The sequence below is a fragment of the Struthio camelus genome, chromosome 5, assembly GCF_040807025.1.
Source record: "Struthio camelus isolate bStrCam1 chromosome 5, bStrCam1.hap1, whole genome shotgun sequence".
NCBI lineage: Eukaryota > Metazoa > Chordata > Aves > Struthioniformes > Struthionidae > Struthio > Struthio camelus.
In genome coordinates, this window is record NC_090946.1 from 64,842,052 (window position 1) to 64,863,374 (window position 21,323).

Sequence of the window (21,323 nt, forward strand, 5' to 3'; positions counted from 1 at the left end):
CAGTGTCAAGTAATCAAATCAACAAACAATCCAAACTAGGAGAAAGGACGTGAGACTACAGCCAAGGTCTTGAATTCCATTCAGGACTTTGCCACTAACTCCCTGTCCAGTCTTGAACAAAAAAAATCTTCCCTAGCCACAGTTTCTTCATCTGGAAATGAAAATAATGATAGCATTTCCCTTCCTCTGTTAAGTGATTAGACAGACAGACCAAAAAAAAAAAAAAAAGGCATAATTGTAAGGAGCTCCAAGGTATTACCTTTGGACATTCTCAATGAGTTTTTTTCTCATCTGCTCTGCCTGGATTGCAAACAGCCATGGCTCTAAAGAGTCAGTAGACCTTGTGACACTATCAAAAAATCTTCGTGCTCTGCTAGCGTTGTGAGACTTCCTTTGGATCTGGATATATGACCTCCAAAGAGACTGGTTGCTAGGATACCGTTTCAGAGCCTCCGTTAGTGCCTCTCGCAGAGGATTCAAAGGATAAACACCAATTTTCATGTGGAATCTGAGTAAGTTTGTATGGAGCAGTGTGATAGCCTCAAGAGCGGTGGGGACATTTTGAATGCTAAGATTCTTTCCAGTATTTTCACGTTTCTTTGGATCAGGAACTTCAAGCTTTTCCGAAGCTCGTGCATATATTAGCACCGCAGCATCAATCCCAACAGTCAAATACTGGAAAATTGCATAACAACCAACCAAGTTAACCAGCTGATTAGAGTCATTGACCTGATCCTGATCAGCAACTGGGGTTTTATTTAAATAATCTTGCAACGCATGCTCATACGTTTTCCTAGCTTTCAAGATATTAACGGATAAAACTTGTCCACTATAAGGCACATATGGCCCACTTTCAGCCAGTTTGGTCAATGTATGAACAGCACGTGACATAACAGCTCCTTCTAGACTTTCTAGCAGTTCCACTTCCAGCTGAGCATAGAGGAGACTCAGACTGCAGAGCTGGGGATTCTTCATTCCTCCTGTCCCTGCCGTACAAAGAGCTGTATCAAATACCTTCCTAGCATCATCAATGTTACCAAGCAGCCATTCGAGGTAGGCATACAGTTTCCAGAGGGAAATGTGATTTCGGTTGTCAGGTGCTTTAAGGAGATTCTTGGCCAATTTTTTACTTTTCTTCCCTTGTACCTTCAACTTCTTCTTGTTTTTTGTTTGGAGACACTGAACTACCTGCAGCGGAGAATAAATAGAACAAATTCTGAGAGGTGTGGGAGAAGGAAAAAAAAAAAATCACATTATTATTTGATTTCATTACTGTGTTTGTTTTCATATCGTTCCACATTTCACCACGGGACAGATCTGTTGCTACTGAGTACTGTAAGTTGTCAGAGCTGCCTGTTATCAGCAATAAGCCACTGCAGCAGATTTCCGAAGGATATGAAATGGTCTGTCAACTTCTTCCAACATATCCAAATTACACAAGTTTATCAAACTCACTCGTAAAACTGCCATTAAATAATATCAAATTTCACTCTTTAAAAGAGACCAACTGCTCAAATAAGGAGCTGCTAACCTGAAATGGTCGAGAAGAGAAAAACAAATGATCCTGTATGGTCAGATGTAATTTATGACTAACGCAATTAAATCTCCAAGTAGTTTTTCACAGCACAAAATGTGCTGACAGACAAAGCCAAAGACTGACTGAGAAGATTACAGGAGACCTTCTCGTTAGGGTAGGAAGACTTTGGGTAAGGGATAGGGAACTTCTCCATAAGAGTAACACAATACTAAAATTTCTGAAATGTTCAAGTCAGGAGGATACACTTCTCTCTCACCTCCTTCTGTGGGCAGGCAGCAGAGGAGTTTTTACGTAAATAAATGCATTTTCAAGTGATGAGGTGTTATTTCCTTCAACAACACTGTAAATGTAATTTTTATAGGAAGCAGTAAGTTTCTTGATATAGCACAGTACTCATCACAGCACTGGGGATTATGCATTTTGTAGAATAGTCTGATGATGAGTTATTGACTCACTCGCTTTGACTTGCAAAAAATTACTTGCTTCCATTCTGTCTGGCATAAAAAGCATCATATAGCAGTAGAAATATAATAACATTTACTTAAGACTGCAAGAAATATTTTATTATGTGAAAAATCATATGCCATTGTGTAACATGTACTAAGGAACAGGGTTTTGTTTTTCTTTCCCAGTATAATCTTAACTAGCATGCCCCGACTTAAATACTCAGTCTTACAAGACTTAACTTTCTCAGTATCTATTTTAGTTAAATACAAACATTAATATATAAGAAAACCACACGTCACAAAAGGGATTAAATGCAGATTCCTCATTACCTTAGATATTTCATACTGTAACCAACAAATGGACAGATTACATTTTTCCTGTCCTGAAAATAGCAGGAATAGAACGTGAAAAACATTCTGTATGAACTCCTCTCCTTCCTTATAGTGGCCTATGTGATGTCTCCTTCTCAGTATTGTATCCATATGACCAATACTGCAGAACCCAGAAAGTTGCAAATCAATAGAAGTCAGTGGCTTTTCATCAGAAAGCACGCTGTCAAAAATGTTATTTTCATCCATGGCGACATAGAGGCTTGAAGGAAAGAGTCTACTTGTGCATGGGACTCCCAGGAATTGCAAAAATGAGTACAGTAGTTGACACTGAAGATCAGGAGTAGAAAGTTGGATTAAAGATGGTCCCAGATCATCAAATAACACCTAACACCAAAACAAACTCAGTTAATTTATACAATCAGATAAAATCAAATCTTTAATTTATGTAATTATTTAAAGAAGTTTTCAAATCAATAAAAATGTATAGTTACTATTAAATGTTAAAGGAATTTCATTCAAATTAACAACAGACAAGCTGAATAAATAATGCATTCTTCCTGTCAGACTCTAAATCTGCTAACAAGGTATTCCTTTCTTCTGCATTATCGAGGACCTCCAAAGGCAACTTATACGACGAGGTCTAAAAATATATAGTTTATGCTATTTAATTCATTTTTATTTGGAAATCAATGTCTGATTTGACCTATTTCCCAAGAATAAAAAAAAAAAGGCAACAAAATCTCTGCTTATTTAAAGCAGATATCATTTTAAACACAGATTTCTACATTTTCACATACAGACGAGGGAAATCACATAACAGCAAGGATAGACTATCTGCCTATAGCCCTTTCCAGAGTTCACCATGAGCTTGCCACGGATTTCAGCAGTCTCAGCAAGAAACCACAAGTGAAATGTGATTTCCAAACAGAAGAAGAAAATAATTATTCCTCCAAAACAGCCACTGGCAATGAAGTCGTATCTAAGGATAATATGTCTTAACAGTGACCTGTCTTTCTGGATCTTCACAGTCTTCCTCAGTCTGCTTTTTGGTTTTGTCTGGCCTCCAAGGTAACCAATGCCTTGCTTCCCGAGAATATTCAATATCCAGCCAAATTTGCCATTTTGGTAGAGTTTTATTCTTTATTTCTTGATCCTCATCTATCTCTTCATCATCATCATCTATAACAAAAAAAAAAATCAGAGTCCCCCAAAACCACAATTATTAAAGAAAAACTAATCTACCAAATCCAAAGACCAGACTTGACGTATGCACTGACTACTCTGACAAGGGAAACAAATACAGTGTTATTAGAACAGATATGAAACAGAGCTGAAAATTTTCACATGAGCGTTTTGGGTTTCGATACTAGGAGGTTTCCAAGCTTTTTGAACTTGGATACTGATCCAAGTGCATCAGTTTCAGCACTGACAGAGTGACTTTCTCACAGACCAGATAATAAGCCACCGACTGCTAGTGGTTTCCGCTGGGGGTCAATACTGGATCCAGTATCGTTCAACCTACTCATCAGTGAGCTGTATGAAGAGACAGAGCTCCTCCTCAGCAAGTTTGCCAATGATACAAACCTTGGAGGAGTGGCTGATAGCCCAGAGGGCTGTGTTGCCATTCAGAGGGACCTGGACAGGCTGGAGAGTTGAGCGGAGAGGAACCTCATGAAGTGCAAGGTCCTGCACCTAGGGAGGAATAATCCCATGCACCAGGACAGGCGGGGGGCTGACCTGCTGGAAAGCAGCTCTGCCAAGAAGGACCTGGGAGTCCTGGTGGACAACAAGTTGACCATGAGCCAGCAGTGTGCCCTTGGGGCCAAGAAGGCCAATGGGATCCTGGGGTGCGTTAAGAAGGGTGTTGCCAGCAGGTGGAGGGAGGTGATCCTGCCCCTCTCCTCAGCCCTGCTGAGGCCACATCCAGAGTACTGAGTCCAGTTCTGGGCTCCCCAGTACAAGAGTGACATGGAGCTCCTGGAGAGAGTCCAGCAAAGGGCTACTGAGATGACGAAGGGATTGGAGCATCTCTCCTATGAGGAAAGGCTGAGGGAGCTGGGACTCTTCAGCCTGGAGAAGAGAAGACTGAGGGGGGATCTGATCCATGTGTACAAGTATCTGAAGGGAGGGTGTCAAGAGGATGGGGCCAGACTCTTCTCCGTGGTGCCCAGCGACAGGACGAGAGGCAACGGGCACAAACTGAAACACAGGCAGTTCCGTCTGAACAGGAGGAAAAACTTCTTTCCTGTGAGGGTAAAGAGAGCACTGGAAGAGGTTGCCCAGAGAGGCTGTGGGGTCTCCTTCCCTGGAGATATTCAGAACTCACCTGGACACGATCCTGGGCAATGTGCTCGAGGTGACCCTGCTTGACCAGGGGGGTTGGACTAGATGATCTCCAGAGGTCCCTTCCAACCTCAACCATTCTGTGATTCTGTGACTGGCTGCAGGCTACTCTATCAACTGCAGTTTGCAAGCAACAGCCAAGAGCCAGTCATCTTTTCATGCAACTTAGTTTGCCCAGGCAACTTCAAACTTGAAGGAAAGAACCAATCTCATAGGTGCTTTATGAATATTGATGTGCATAAACCATTTTGAAAAACGCACTGTAAGTAAAAAGTATTACTATGATATTAAATATCAGAAAAAAGACTGGTAATGTTGCTCTAAACTACCTGAAATTTTCAGCAACATTTTAATTAATGTGTAATAGAACCAACCAATGCAGTCAAACACACACAAAATGAAGTGTTTAACCATATTCCTCTTTTATGATAATCATTTTAGACTGTTAGATGCAATTAGTGTATTTTTCCTGTGACAGCCATGTATTAATTCTGTGCTGAAACTGATGAGCACTTCCTGAAAAAACGTGTATGCTAATGGAAGGCTGGTAGAGACTTTTCACAGTTTTGTTGTTGTTGTTCAGAAAAAGTCCTCAAAGTTTATGGTTAACTACACTATTTTTTTTTTTTGAAAAAAATCATTCTTCTGATCTTACAAAGCCACTTTTGCACCACTTCCACATTCCGTTTCCTGACACTTGCCATCAACTGAGGTGAAACATTCCCCCTCCCCAAATTTCAGATTAAAACAAAGACAAACTGATAGTGGCAACTTTTTTAATTTCTGTGCTTCTTCTGTGATCTACACCCTGTCCTTTAGCCAGATCCACTATGAAAAATAGGAATATTTCCACCATTTCTAACCAATTAATCTCTAATCAGGTCTCTAAGACGGTCAAACCTTTCCAACTTTTGGACTGCACACCAATGGTAAAAATATTGATATCATATACGCTGGATCTGCTCAAGAGTCCACACCCATCAACACTGGAACTGCTGACCTCAGTTCAGGGGCAAGGAAATTTCATCTTGGCCCAGGGACAAGGGAGGCAGAGGAGCATTTCTCACATCCCCACTTCACTCGAAGAAGAGGAGAACTTGCTCCTTAGGGGTTGCTAATGCAGCAGGAGCAGCAAAAGCAGTGCTAGCTCATCTTTGGTCAGGCATGTTCCAGCCCCCTGCTCCGCTACAAGATGTATCTGTTTGAGGAATAGTCCATGAGATTAAGGGAAGGACAGATTACTGTAGACCAGAGGGCAGGGTGGGACTAAGCAGCCAGGAGGCTTTTTCTGTCTCCCTTGCTGAGGCAATAGCCTTCATTTCTGCATGGTCTCTATGATAGCAGCAGTCCACCCAGGTGGAGAAGCAATTACTTTGTCCTCTGTGTCACACAGAGAAAGGGAAGGTTTTCCTCCTAATTCTGCTATGTTGTTTGCTGTAAGAAACTGAACTCTTCAGACATATACTCTTAGAAACAGAAACAAACTATGAATCCGTCAGGCAACTATAGTCTAACGCTGTAATCCCAACTAGTCTATCAATACGATGAAGAGGATCTTAAGGGATAGTAGCTTCCTTCCACCGAAGATGGGCATGGGTCTCTACCTAAGGGCTCACATGTCTAGCTTTTTCAGAACAATGTGGGGAATATGCCATCCCTTCCCTCAATTTTCATCACTGGAAAGGACAACAATATTCCATGAGCAATATGGCACATAGAATACACAAAACAGATGCTTTTCCTCCCAAGCGTGATATAGTTTATCTTCATCTTGGAAAAAGTTTTTGAAAACTTGTATGCAAAAACATGAGAAAAAACAGCAAACGTGAGAAAAACAAACTGTTTAGAAGAACACATGGAGAACAACTACACATACTGATATGGGCGTACCAGACTTGGTAACAGCTATCCAGCCACCCTTTTCTTGTTGGTGCATCCATGCTCTCCAGCCTCTTGCTCCTTTCTCTCCAATTCGAGGTTCTCCACTATCCCAGAATGGTTCAAAGAATTCCACCTGCAGTTTAGGGGGAAAAAAACCCCAAAAAACACATATATAGAGAAATCATTTTGTACAAACACTAACTGGGTCAACTTTTTTTCCAATACATTGCTAAGGGATCTGATAATCATTTATCAAATTTCAAACAATTCTGGGTCACATATTTCAGCCCCTTATCATGGTATTACATCAAAGAGCACATGCAGTTATGGGCACTAGAACCCAAAGTAGGTGCACATGTGAATGCCTACTTAAGATGAGGAGCTTGAATGTACTGCATAAAATATAAGGTGACAAAAAGGGAACTGAGGCACTGGAACGGACTTTTAAAATACACCAGAAACATTTAACGAAAACACCCACTGTGGCAGATAGCAATGTGCCAGTGTTGAGTTAAGAAAAAAAAAAAAAAAAGACATTACTCAAAATGACACCAAGTCCATCTCCTCTCAAGCTTTGCCTGAGGAAAATACATGCTTGTTACTTAGGGATTCTCCTGTTCCATGAAGTCCACTGCAATCTGCATCGGCATGCAGCTTCTACATCTAAAGACCTTGTCAGATGCTGCATAAGAATCTGCAAGAACAGCTGAGTATTTAGGTTATGCTGTGGCACAGCAGAACTGTCATCAGCTCTCATGAACATAAAGATCATTTTTAAAAGGTATTTTAAGGTAAGAAAGGGAAGAAAATAGAAGACTTCTGTGCCATATGTCCTAGCAAATCCTTCAAGGATAAGCATATAAAGCCCCCAAGATGTGGCTCTCAGAATTCCTCTCTCTCCTTTTCCCAATTTCGCCTTTGCTCTGTCCCGATCTCCATGGAACCATGAAGAATTTGGCTAAGGGAACGATGACTTAGACAATCATACGCCTCTGGTCAATCAAGATGTTACAGCTGGGCATAAATTTGAGTGGACTGAGGAGAAGCAGCACAGATCAGTAAGGGATTTCAACAGCAGCTTCATGACACTTTCCAGGGAATCAGGCGGTCAGGGTTCTAGTCTTGACTTTGTCACTAGCTGTGTGCAATCTGCCATCTTTGGATTTATCAATTTCTCCCCCACTTTGTGTACACTTAGCTTTAATGACAGTCTCTCTCCTAGTATATGTATCTGTTATGTCTCACTCACAGCTCAGTGCCCAAGCCAAGGTCTGGGACCTAACTATTAACAGCAAGGTATCAGCAAATCTGTGGTTTACAGCAACTGCAAAACCTACATCTACTCCTTATGGATTTATTCTTTACACCAAGTGTGAAAGCGAACGGTGAAAACAGTAAGGAACCAAGTAATTCAAGACTGAGTCATAATGCCTCTGTAAAAGGGCAGAATTAAAGTTGTGCAATTAACTGTAAAACTGGCATTTTCCTATTTTTCAAGAACTGGATCTTCCAATCTAAACAATGTCCTTTTAATCAGAGTTCCTCACCATCCTGCTTTATTAAGAGTTTTTTTAAATAATACAGATGTTACAGTTTCTCAAATAACTGGACGAGTAACTCAAATTGCATTTGTGTAATTATACCAAAACTACCATCCTGCATCATAATTACCATTGAACTCTAAATCCTTGGCACTGTAAAACGACGCTACTACTATTTCAACTACAAGACTGCTCCATTCGTGAGCAGCAGCACTAATCTATAGAGAGCAAGGAACGGACTGCTGAGTCTCAAAAGTGGTTGCTAGGAGAGAACGTGAGGAGATGAAAGGAAAGAACCCGGCCCAGTTTCCGTATAGTAGCTCAAGTGTCCAACTGCTTTCCCTCCCTACCTCTTATCAAGAAGGAAGCAACACCCAAGAATTCAGTGGGTTATGGATGATGCTACACTGGCAAGAGCCTGCTTTCTGAATACTGACTGACTGATTATTATTAGGGTGCACCCCCAATGTTCTTCCTGAGCAAATCAAGAGAAAAAGTGATTTAATTCTTTAACAGAGTAAGCGGAATGAAATTTCACGGGACAAATAAAAGACAAAGTACGACAGTGTTCCTAATGTAGCTGTGAAAGAATTACAGAAAACAATAGACAAAGGAAAACCTTAAAACTGGTTGCAAGTATTGTCTGGAGCAGAAATTGATTACAGTTCCTTATCAGCTTCCTCCATCAGCATCAGTAACAAAACAAAGCCAGCAATTTTAGGGGAAAAAAAAGGCAAGGAAACTGCTAACTATACAATAATAGACAATACTAGTATACAATAGTAGACAGCAGTGCAAACTATACGACAGTAGACAGACTTTAGTCAGTCAGCTACATTTTTTCCATCTTTAGTTAGTAAGAAAGAAGACAAGAGATGACTGGTTACCACACTTCCATTATATAGAGTAGAAATGGTTATTTAGCACGTAGTTCCCGAATACAGAAGCATTTCTCTGCAGTGGAAAAATGGTGGGACTACCTTGAAGAATCCCAAAGTAAGTTGCAATTCAAAATGTTATTCCTTGTCCTTAAAAGTTCATCAGCAATTTTTTTTACAGCATTCTCTGTAATGCACAAGGACATAAACCCATTTAAATGGAAATTGCTACCTGTCCCCTTGTTGGCAAATCTTTTACACTGTCAGGTTTAAAGAAGGTGAAGTCAATCAGAGCCTGAAACAAAGACACCGCCTTCTCAGAATGGCCAGCCTGTCTCAGAAAATGGCACTGCTGAAGAAATATAGCTGTAAAATAAAGGAGAGAGAATTTTAATATTTCACCAGAAAAATTGTGGAAAAGTGTTTTATTACAGCTCACAAATATACAAAAGACATACATGCTCTGGCAAGAAGAGCTGCAAAGCTTAGCTGTTCTGGAACATTATCAAAACCCAAGACTAAAACATGGAGTAACTCTCATGAATGCATGTCAAAATTGTTGTAGTTTAATCAACTTTCACACCTTCCACTTCATATGTGCCAAATTCATGCCACACACGTACTGCACTTGTTGATGAATACAAGTTATACGTAAGACTCAACTTCATTTTATCTAGCATCTGTCACAGTGCGTCACAGCCCTCCTTGGAGACGCTGGGCATTATTACAATTCACACAGCAAGTCAATACAACAAATACTTTTTGCCTCATTTTTGCACAAGATAGTTACATTGGCAATCTATTTGGTAATAGCACATTTTCCTTCTAGCTGTGGTCATTTTCTTTTTCTTTGTGTAAGACTTTAGTTAAGAGAAGTCTGGTCTTTTGGCCAAAGCACTAATGTTTGGGAGTAGAGAAGAGTCCTACCTCAATTCTTCAATAAAGTATTTCTGTAATCATTGCTATATCCCTATTACATACTGAGCCTCGTGCCCCAGTTTACAAAGGGAAACAGAGCCTCAACTATTTATTTATTTATTCATATATGAATTCATATATTTCCAATTTCATCTTAAACAACAGAAGTGGAGAAGTAACAAATATTATAAAAACTTCCACTATTAGGCAATTCAAAGAAACTTCAAAGATATTCCATCACTCCAAATTACATTCAAGCCTCAACAAAAGCACTGTTTGTTTTAGGAATGAAGTACTTTAAATCATTATTAGTTTGCAAAAAATTTTGTTTATATCAAGATTTAAATAATTCACTGATAGTTTTGAAAATATTTATTCAAAAGCTATTGTTTCTTCACTAAATGCACGGGGTTTTGAGGTTTTTTTGCCAAGCAGGAAAATTTAAGTGTCTAGATACACACATGTAACAACACATGTAAGTTAGCATCTATTGATTGTGATGATCATCTCACTTTTTTTTTTTTTTTTTTTTTTTTTTACACAAGGAAATGGCTAATATTTTACTCCTTTTACTTTCTATTCGGATTTAGGTCAGATACATAGACAAAAAAATTTGAATTCAGCTAGAATATACAAATTAGGTATTTTTCTAGGATTTCCTGCAAAGGAACTGTTTTTCTTCTGATCACCAAGAATCAGTGAGATTTTCAAAGATATTTAAACAACAAAGAGTATGCACAAGCCTTAATAGACTTTTGCAAAGCGTTTAAACCAATTTAGACACTTTCTCCAACAATTTCAGTATCCACCTGCCACTGAAAATTTTCTTCTTTCCTCGTTTCTTAGCTTCCCCTAGATAAGTAGTAGGTATAATTTGAAAAACAGACGTTTTTCCACAGCAAAACTTGAGAATGCTTATTTTTCCATTTACTTTATAATAGCAGAACCTAGTAAATTTAAAATATTACAAATGTAAATCTTAATCAAAATTTGAAAAAAACCGGATCTAGACTTTTTAAACAATTTTTACTTTCTTTCTTAATTTTCATGATTTAAAAACCTTGCATATACTTACAAGCAGCATCGTATTGAATATACAGCACTACCGTATTGAATTGAACAGTAGATGGCATAGTCCACCACTACTGAAAAGCAGCTCTTAAACTCTGTCAAACATTGAGGATACAAGCGTACCATACATACACAATACTACTCCCTTCATAATTAATTTGTGAAACCCATTGTATATTTATCTGAATGGACAATTTGGTAATTTTACTAATAAGTCAAAGGACACTATCAGCTCAAATTCAGCCCAAGAATTACAGAGAGTTGAAGCACAAAAAAATTCCAGACTAGTGGAAGTCTCCCCATTCCTATTATTCGAATTCCAAAGGAAATAACAAAAATGTGCATAAACAAATCACTGTAGTGTTAACACATAAGAAGAAAGTAAGAGTGACCAGAAACAAAAGTAAAATTAAGTCCATTTTCATTTCAACCTATACATTGTCAACAAACAAAACAAGTTTTATGAAAAATATCAGTCAACCTAATATAATAAACTAGTTAAATGGATCCTACTGAAAATCAATTTTCTCATACCAATTGAAAAACAATATTTAAGCAAGCCAACTATGTTCCAGGAAGAAAATAAAAGAAAGAAGAAAATCCTTCCCGTTTGAGAAATAAAGGCTCAGCAATACATGTGTCCTGAGAAACATTCACTGTCATTGGTGTAGGAAGTGACTTAAGTGTCAGAAATCAGAGAAGGTAGAAGTAATTAGAGGCTATCAGGCAGTCCAATATCCACCTGCAAGCACAAGATTTTTCCTTTACAGCACATTTTCCAGTGCTTGATCCAAGATGACTCGAATGAACACTGTAAGAGATCTGAACACTTGAAATTAGTTGATAATCCAGCAACTCAGTCTTTAAGTCCAGACAGGATATCGCACAGTAGAGAACTGAACAGTGATTCCTTGGCCTACACCACGTATGAAGAAAGGTGAACTACATCCTCATAATATTCTCCTCTAGTTTTAGAACAAATTTTAAAAGAAAAAAAATCCATACTCATGGATATTTCCCCCCTCAGTGTTTTTATAGATTAATAATCACAACGACCCTTTGAGGTAGAGAAGTCAAATGAACTGAAACAGAATAGGTTAAGTCATTTGGCTCCAAATCAATATAAAGCTTGTGCCAGAACTAAGCATGAACCCATTTCTTCCCTGGATGCAGTCCAGCATCCTAACCATCTGACTTATTTTCCTTCCAGGGATAATTATATAATAAATTATAAATATATGTATACAATAAATACAAAAGACATCATCACATGACACTACAGTGTAGAATTCTGAATCTACTAACAGGATTCTCAAGAAAATTTCACATCAGACTTTCCATTATCCTTCAGTTTTCTGGATCAAGGTAATTAAGTATGAAACTTTTGAACAGGAGATAATTGTTTCTTTCATAGGCCAACCGTTTTTAAATCATTTTTCAAAGACAAAAGCACATCTCTTTGGTGTTGGCTGCAATTCTCTAGCCTTGACATTTGTACTATAAACCGCGCAGCACCACATTAGACTTTACTGAATGTTATATCACAAACTCTCCTGGGGAAGAGAAGCATCTGCTACATCCATATTTGGTTGGAATATTTGCTTTAATTCTCAGCTAAGGATTCAGGATGCCAGACATCTTGAGGAGAATAAAAATCTCCCGTAATACATAAGAAAACCTCTTCCTATAGCGAATGCAGTCAATTCCTAAAAAGAGCTTTCTGACCATAACATAAAATAGATAAAAAGCAGCTTACCTAACATAGCTTCTTCTGTGCCAGGCAGTAGTGGATGGGATACCATACTGCCATCATGTACAGCTGCTAACGTCGTCAAACATTTTCCATAGAGACTATTGATTTTTGAAACAGTAAAGGTACTGAACTGACTTTGACAGAACAGGAGATATTTCTTCCACAGGTCTGGATTATTGGGATGTAAGAAAATTAACTTCTGCCATTCTTTGATCAAAGCTGGCGGTTCCCAGAACTCTGTGCAAAGCTTCAGTCTGGCGAGTTTCAGATCAACATTACTTGGATTGCTTTCAATAGCCTTCTCTAAAATAGCCAGTTTCTTTTCCAATATTAACTTCAGTGATTTTCTCCTTACTTCCTGCTCTCCCTTACTGGCATAAAGGCCAGGTCCTCTCATTAATTCATCCTTAAAATAAAACAAAAATCACAACAACATTAGGAAGAACCACCAGTAGAATCACTAGAAGAATGTTGACCTTTATGAAAGTGAATCAACAGCTCGTTCTTTACCAGTAAACATATGCAGTTCTAAAAAAAGGAAACTACAATATAATGCTCTTGTATTTGTTACTACATAGCGAGTAGTCAGATCTGTCAGAAACATACCTGAAAAGAAACAAATTCCATCCAAGCATCAATATCTCTTGGGTTTTCTCTAACCTTCTTGTTATGCTCTTCCACTTTTGACATTAGAATGGAGTTAATATTTGTCCCAGGCTCTTGGAACACCTGCTGCTTTACAGGCTCGAGGTCTGTGCCCTTGCACCCTTTTCCTTGCAGCCACATTGTAGTAGATGGATCATAAATCCCAAGAGGATTCACCTCTGTTGTGTCAGAAGGATCATCAGTTTCCATTTGGGAAACTGGTATAAAAGCAGTGGGGTCGGATGGAGAACTTTTATTGTAAACAGGAATCCCATCTGTGTTCAGCATCTTCACATTGTTCTTTGTGAAATAGCGCTCAGGTTGCCTCTGCGATCGCTTCTTTTCTGATGCAGAACTGGCCCAAGTTATACGTTGTTTCTTCACATCTATGCCAAGACAGGACTCTCCTTTCCTTTTATATCTTGTATGGAAACATACAGTTAGCCTCTTAAAATACACATGCTAGAAAAGATACCTTCTTTTCAAAAGTAAGCTTGAATGGAGTACTTCAATTCAAAGTGATCCACATAACTTTCAAAGCTCCATGTACACATTAAGAAAAAATTGGTATCTTTATCTTATTGAATGCTCCAATTAAATTTTTTTTAGTACCATCAGAATTTTTATTATCATACTACGTTTCCTCTGACTTAAACGGTATGTTAGTGGAAGAAAAATAATTTTTTCCTCCTATGATTTTAAGCCATTCTTCTCATTTAGACAAACCTGGAGAAAGCACAACAGACGTAATATCATTTAAAGCTTCTAATAAGATGAGATCATCTTAAATTGATTAATCAGACACCAGTAGTTCAGTCCTATAATTAAATCTCACAAATCTAGTGTGAAATAATTATTACCTTCATTTTCCCTTTTAGACATAGAAACAGAGCAATAAAGAGATCAAAAAGTACAACTGCACAGATGCTAGCTGGCGCAGAACCTAGGATTTCTGACCTCAAACCCATGCTTTCATATATGTCCCAGAGTGCCACCTCCAAACGGCAGTTCTACAAGTTCACATACCCGCAGGCCACTACACAGTAAATACTTTTAGAAAAATGAAAGAGAGGCACTTTATTTAATGACATCTTTTGACTTTTAAAATATTTCCACTCAATATAAAGTTAAATTTTGACATAAACTATTCAGATACTTGTTATCATCTCTCTCATTCTCTCTTCAACATAAAAATTTGAAAATTAAACTTTTCACAACCAGACTGAAGTTAAAGAATCTTGAGATAGCTTGAGTTCCAATACAAACCAACATATTGTACCTTGCTATGTCCCCTCGATATAGGGATTTGTAGGCCCAGTTCGCAGGGTCTGATTTCTTGTCTATTCTGAACGTTTCTGCTGAGAAAGCCTGGATATCATCAAGCCAAACAAAGCGACTGCTGGTAAGATTTGATGTTTTATCATCTAGACTGAAGAAAAGGAGAAGTATTTTCTAAATATTTGTGCCACATATGCAGCATTTACAAAACCATAAAATGTTGCATTTCTGTACTTCATAGTAATTTACTCAAAGTCATGATACATGAACCATTATTGCAAAGTTAGTCATACACTGGCAAACAACTGGAAATATGCTAATGGGATAATAAAACAATTAGTTAAAAAAAAAGCAATCACTCATTGCATTTCCAGGACTTCCAGGATTATTAAAGGTAATAACCAGGTTTAAGCAATTGCTTGGTAAACTATAATCTAAAATTGTGAGTCTGATTGTTTTATCAAAGGCATGGGATAAAGTACAAAGCGGTTCATAGATGACAGTTCAAGAAATAAATTTAAGCGGAAATTGCCATCTGCCTAAGAACTGCAGGATACTTCGAACTCCTCATGTGAATTCATGTCCCAACCGAGTTCTATAGTCTTGAGAAGCTTTCTAAGATTTCATATGACATACTGCACTTAAAAGCCATTTTGTGGCTCAGGTTCCAAAGGGTACTACAGATGTTCTTCCACACGGAAACAATGTTATCAGCCCTGGGCATAACTACCATCCTGTGAGCCTGTAGTCTCAGCTTCTGGTGAATCTACCTTGAGAGACGTACAAAATCTGGGTGAAGTCTAGGCCAGCCTGAAGTACACCCAGTTGTAACAACAATTACTCAGTGCCACCAAATCCTCACTCCTTCCGCAGGAGCAGCAGCAGTACTGTGAATCAGAGCCACAGCTGCCGATACTAAAGAAATTACAGGAACTAAGGAATCAGAGCAAGGCAAAATGGCTGCTCAAATAAGCAAACATGATGAAACACAGGGAAAGGAGACTTATATGGAATGTGGATGAGAATTTCCATTCATCCTCACTTAGACTGGGACACTTTGAATGAGATGATCAAAACTCAAGAGAATGAGAAAAATGCAGGGCTAGATATGCCAAACTGGAGTACTCAGTGCATTCACACAACCTCTTTCTCTACTCAAAGATCATACTAGTCACTAGAAATCTATTTTCTTGTTCCATATAAAAATGATACCTCCACTAATTATATGGTATTTCAGAGCTCCTGGAATTAACAAACAACATCAGATAAAATAATTTCAGCCACTCAAGTGCCCACTTAGACGTAGCACGAACGAGAAGCATGAAGCAAACAGCATATATCAAAAAATGGCTAAAGGCTGGATGTAATAGAAAATAATGTTAAATTTATATAATTTTGTCTTATTATGAAAACAAAGGAAATGACAACTCTATGAAGAGGAAGTTATAATAATATTATAAGGCAAACATAACTGCCTTTAAAGTCTTTTGCATTAATTAAGAATAATGTTAAATACAATCTCTCTCCAAACTCTTTCAGTTAATCAAAGACCCATGAAAGGAAACCAGATGCTTACCAAAAAATAAAAAAATCAAAATAAGCCTCTATTTGTCTTTAAAAATATGTTTCATTATTGCCATTTCCTGTTTTGTTCTGAAGAACAATACTTCAACAGCATGTTTTAGTCACAGGTTTTCAGAAATGATTAAATAAGCGTTTCTAGTTCCACTTTTATTGTTTTGAACACAGGTTTACTTGTACAAAGCTTAGCAAAAATGATCCACCAGTGGAAAGAATTTCATTCACTAAGTCGAAGAGAGAGACAGAAGAACATACTGAATTTACATATGGCGCTATACTAATAAGTACATACTTTGCTGCTGCTGCTTTTTCACGATTTCTGTCACCTCCTGTGGCTTTGTCCTTGCTGCACTTAGAGTCCAGTTCTGATCCACTGCTACTGGAGTCCCCTCTGGTTTTCCTTTTTGTCTTCTTATGGTGGTGATGCTTTTTCTTTTTCCTTCTCTTACTTGACTTTTTTGGATTCTCATCTGTATCACTTTCCCCTGACAGATCTGATCTTGAAGTATTCCTGCTTGGAAACAACTCCTTAAATATTTAAGTAGTAAAATTGTAAAAAAAAAAAAAAAAAATCAAAAAAATCACCTTTGCATTCATTTTACCCTTTATCTTGATTCTGCCTTTTTTTTTTTTTTTTGGAGGTGTGAGCTAACAGCAATACATACATGTGAAATAAATCTGCATTAAATAAAAATCATCCTTATTTTTTTGGATTCTGGAATTGCTGACTACCAGTCTTAAAACTTTTAATTGTCAAAGGCATGTGTGAACTACATAAGCATCCATCTGTTATCATCACCAAATTAGAGGATGACTTGATTTTCAACCTGAGCTGATATGATTTCATAGCAACTTTGCTAAGCCAACTCTGGTCAAGTTATAAAGATCAGAAATCTTTCAGGGAGAACTGCAGAAGAAAAAAATGCAAATGTCTGCACTCCTTTTCCATCTTTCTTTATGATTTACATAAGAAATATTGAACACGTATTTTTTAAAATCACTTTCGGACTAGAAATTCAAATCTTATCTCTCAAGGAACAATTTTGGGTGACTACAGCATTCATGCTATCATATAATATAATGTAGTAACAAACACTATGTGCAACAGACAATTAACTTATTGAGAGGTCAAAGAAAAAGGAGTTATTTTTGCCAAGAAGTATGCATTTCATTGTACACACTACCGATACTCCCACACTTAATGATTAGCTGGAATAATAGAAGTCTTTGCTTAAGAGCCAATATATCTAACCCCTTAACTAAAACACAAGCTCCTTTTAAACAGTGTCTGAAATTTCCAGGAATGCTTCAATTAAAAAAGAAAGGAGAAAAAAAAAAAAGGAATGACAAGGCTCAATATTCATAATACATCAGCAAAAGAAAATGCACTGTTTCAGAAGCAGGGCACATCCAAAGAGAGGCTTGCACAAACCAGTGCCTGTATTTAAAGGTAGTAGGAAAACAGATGCCGCAGGAAAAGTGATGAGCCTGTCTTATAAACTAACAAACAACCTCCCTCCACACACAGTATGGTGGAGTTTCTACTTTTTATTGAACTGAGAGCGTACACTAGCAATAGATAAAAAGACAAATCAAACAGACATATTTCTCTATATACTTCTGACAAATTCTTTTCAAAGATTAAAGTATGGTGTTTTTATTATAGTATTCTGTTTGAAGGGCAATTTGTGAACTTCTTAGCTTCATAACATTAACAACCTGAAAATATTGGAAGAAAAATAAATGACTGATTAAAAAAGATTTCATTCACACAGTATATGTATATGTAAACATAAGAGGCATATGAAAAGATGTACTCAGCTGTGATTTTTACAATAAGGATATTTTCTATCACTACCAGCAACAGTCAGCATAAATAGATGAACTTTTTTCAAATCAAGCGTGATTCCAAACTCCAGAGGTTCCAAATTCTGCAGCTGAAACTTGACACCATTAACTATTAAGTCTTGGTTGTAGACTAGATATGAAGAATATAACACCTATTCTAGTGAAGGTCGCATACTACAACCAACTCTCCAGCAAACTTGCCTGCTAAAAGCTCATTTTTATCAAAGAATATCATCAGCCACTTCAGTGATCAGTATGTTCTGTACAGCTGCATAACTTTATATATGCAACATTTCATTAATTCATATATTCAGCTAGTTTTAGAAAAGTAAAAACTTTCCTATACTTGACTGTAAAACGGCTGATTGAACCGGTTTTCAGACAGAACTCACAGAGATGATACTTAATCTTTACATTATTTCGAGGGTCACTTAGGACATTCAAAAGCTAATGAAGAATCATGATCACGCAGTTCCCTCTCTCCGCCACACTAACAGTGATTTAAATGCAGCTGGGCGAAAAAGAAAATGGGAATGCAATTATATAAGTATAACTTCTCATTATTTTAAGTTAAAGGACAGAGAGGCATTATTCATGCCTTTATACATGACTCAGTTTAGGCCTTTTAAATAGGGAACAGCGAAATGAAAAGCAGCACTACAAGCTCCTGATTTTGGTCACACATAACAAAAAATAAGCAGGACATAAGAAAGAGGCTATTTAGAAAGATATTGAAATATACTCTACCTTATTAGTGGCGATTTTTCAGGGGCGAGTTTTGCAACTTCTGTAGTGCGCTGATGCAGTAACAGTGCATCTTCTGTTGAGAAGCTCGGGTTACTAAGCCAGTCCAATTCTACAGGTAAAGAAAAATGTGAGATCAATACAAATTAGCTTCCTGTGCTTTCTAAAAGTTGGGGATCCGTCTTATCAGCAGACAGCTAAATTCAGAGTAAATGTCACTAAGTCATTCGTAACAGTCGTGCATTTTGGAAAGTCCATGAAATTTCTATTTAGCAGATCACTATGTCTCAACAAAGTGAAATACTGGGGAACTGGAATGTTCCCATGACATCAGGCTAAGCTTTAAGTTAAAAAAACAAAACAAACAACCTCCCCAAACCCTAACATGTAAAAGTTCATACTAGAAAAAGATAATATGATACATGCAGTGCTATACTTTATACGGTAAACAGTAATAGTGGGGAGATTTGTTTTTTAAAGATCCCAGTCTGGACAGTAAAACTGAAAAAATTACAGAAGGACTTAATTAACTGAGAAGTGCAGTTAATGACTGCAATACAATTTATGTAAATTTACAACACTACAAAAATATACTGTATGGAAAATAACACAATGTTATTGAAAATTCTTATCAATAATGGATGTCCCTATCAGGTTTTTTTTATATAAGGTCACAACATATCACTAGATGCTCAGTTCTCTAACCACTGAAATAACATTACCCTTTCACACAGTGTGGGGGGAAAGCTACCTGACATTAATTTTGATATATTAGTCAGTATTTCACATTTTACATCTAGACCTGAAGCTTTTAGATCCGCATCTAGATGTTGACAGGAGAGGGAAGGGGGATTTTTTGCTAATTTGATTTTGGTAGTTTTAATAATATTGAAATATTTATTTAAATTTGCTCAGAGATTTAATTTCTGGAATACTTTCAAGTATGTGCAAGTAGTCTTCTGCAGTCATAAGAAATGTTATTAAGCACAGGCACAGAATTTAACTGCAGCCCTTCCAGTGCCATACCACTGGAGACAACAACAAAAGGAATAAACTTCATATCCCTGCTGCTTCGACATGCTCTTTACAATCATCTTTGCCTCAGTGATCTTCCTGTTAGTTACACTCTTGTTTCTGCGCTTTTGATTACACTGACCTCTAGTTCTTAAACAGCATGGACTCAATTGTCTGCCAAGCCAAATCTTTCTCCTCCTTCGAAAGTATTTCAGAAAAAACTCATCATACCAAAATTCTTTCTTCTGTCTCATGTCCCTGAACGTTGTACACAAGAGGACTTAAAATGGAGCAGGCTGCAAAATAGTTTACTGTATTTTAAACTCATCAAGAAGTAAGAATCACCAAGCAAAGCTCCAGCCCTCATCTCCCAAGGCATTGTCCTAGCTGCCCTAGTGAGAGTGACCTTCCCTGTTTCGTGTGAACCTGGATCTGCGTGCAGTGAAGAACCCACAATCCAAGGAATGAGAACTGGCAAGGACCAAAGACACTTCCCAGAAGTTCCCCAACCAGTACGCCACACAACGCTGTCCTGCATCGTTCTTCAACTCATCAGAATACATAACACAGACTAATAAATAAAAATTCAGCTGTATAGTTTCTATAGGTATTACTGTATCCTTCTGCCCAGCAACCAGAATGGCCATACGTAGGGCAAACGCTGTATTTCTTCACTGCAAATCATCAAAAGAATAATTTTGTTCTCCAGGAAAATACTTTAAAGATATTAAGTTAAAATTAGAGTAAAACTGAGCACTTAAAACCATGATCTTGACTTGTCTATTTAAAGCCTGATATAAATCCATTATTTAATTCAATTTAGTGTACAATAATCCATTCTGTCACAGAATCCCTCATTTTAAGTACATGTCTTTGATTCTTCATCTATAAATCTACCGCAGAGCATTCTTCCAAAGCACTCGGTGAGCTTAATGATGAAAGACTTATGCTGGATAATTTCCAAGCAACATTTGACTCACCTGTCAAAAAAATTATTCAGTCTGCTGGGGAATAAAGTGCTGTACAATAATAAGCTAGTTTCTTACTTAGTTCCTATAAGGATTATATTAAGAACCAACCTACAATCAGAATTATTTCTAAAAAGAATTGTACTTAGCATTTTCCAAGAAATACCAAAATGTTTTTCATGGATAATTCTGTAGCAATTCCATATTAAAAACACACACAAATTCAAAAAAAAAAAACCCAACACATCTGATAACTCTATATCAAGGTAATAATTCAATAAACGTCACACTGTAGAGTTCTGCCTTATACCTGACACTAACATGATCTTGATTTAAAAAAATTAATATCTTCCAAAAATTTAATTATTTCTTCTCACTTTCATCATGGAGAAAGGGTATAAAAGAACACAGGAGCAAACTGTATCCCTGAAGTATTTCTTCATCCCTTGCATCTGTATTTAAGGAAGCACTAGAGTGAATTCAGAGCAAGTACATTGGTTCAGATTACTCCAGATTTAGATAAATGCAACTAAACTCGATACTC

The 21,323-nt window shown here is 37.4% G+C and overlaps 1 protein-coding gene across 1 annotated transcript in view; it reads right to left on the bottom strand.

Moving 5' to 3' along the window:
• NRDE2 (NRDE-2, necessary for RNA interference, domain containing) overlaps positions 1 to 21,323 on the bottom strand; it is a 34,701-nt gene that overhangs the window by 6,745 nt on the left and 6,633 nt on the right. The window contains exons 2-11 of the mRNA XM_068946794.1: positions 18,801 to 18,909; positions 16,498 to 16,716; positions 14,626 to 14,775; positions 13,308 to 13,767; positions 12,705 to 13,107; positions 9,192 to 9,325; positions 6,550 to 6,673; positions 3,323 to 3,495; positions 2,314 to 2,700; positions 260 to 1,188 (exon numbers count right to left, since the gene is read on the bottom strand). Of these exons, the coding sequence (XP_068802895.1) occupies positions 260 to 1,188; positions 2,314 to 2,700; positions 3,323 to 3,495; positions 6,550 to 6,673; positions 9,192 to 9,325; positions 12,705 to 13,107; positions 13,308 to 13,767; positions 14,626 to 14,775; positions 16,498 to 16,716; positions 18,801 to 18,909 (3,088 nt within the window). The remainder of the gene's footprint in view (positions 1 to 259; positions 1,189 to 2,313; positions 2,701 to 3,322; positions 3,496 to 6,549; positions 6,674 to 9,191; positions 9,326 to 12,704; positions 13,108 to 13,307; positions 13,768 to 14,625; positions 14,776 to 16,497; positions 16,717 to 18,800; positions 18,910 to 21,323) is intronic.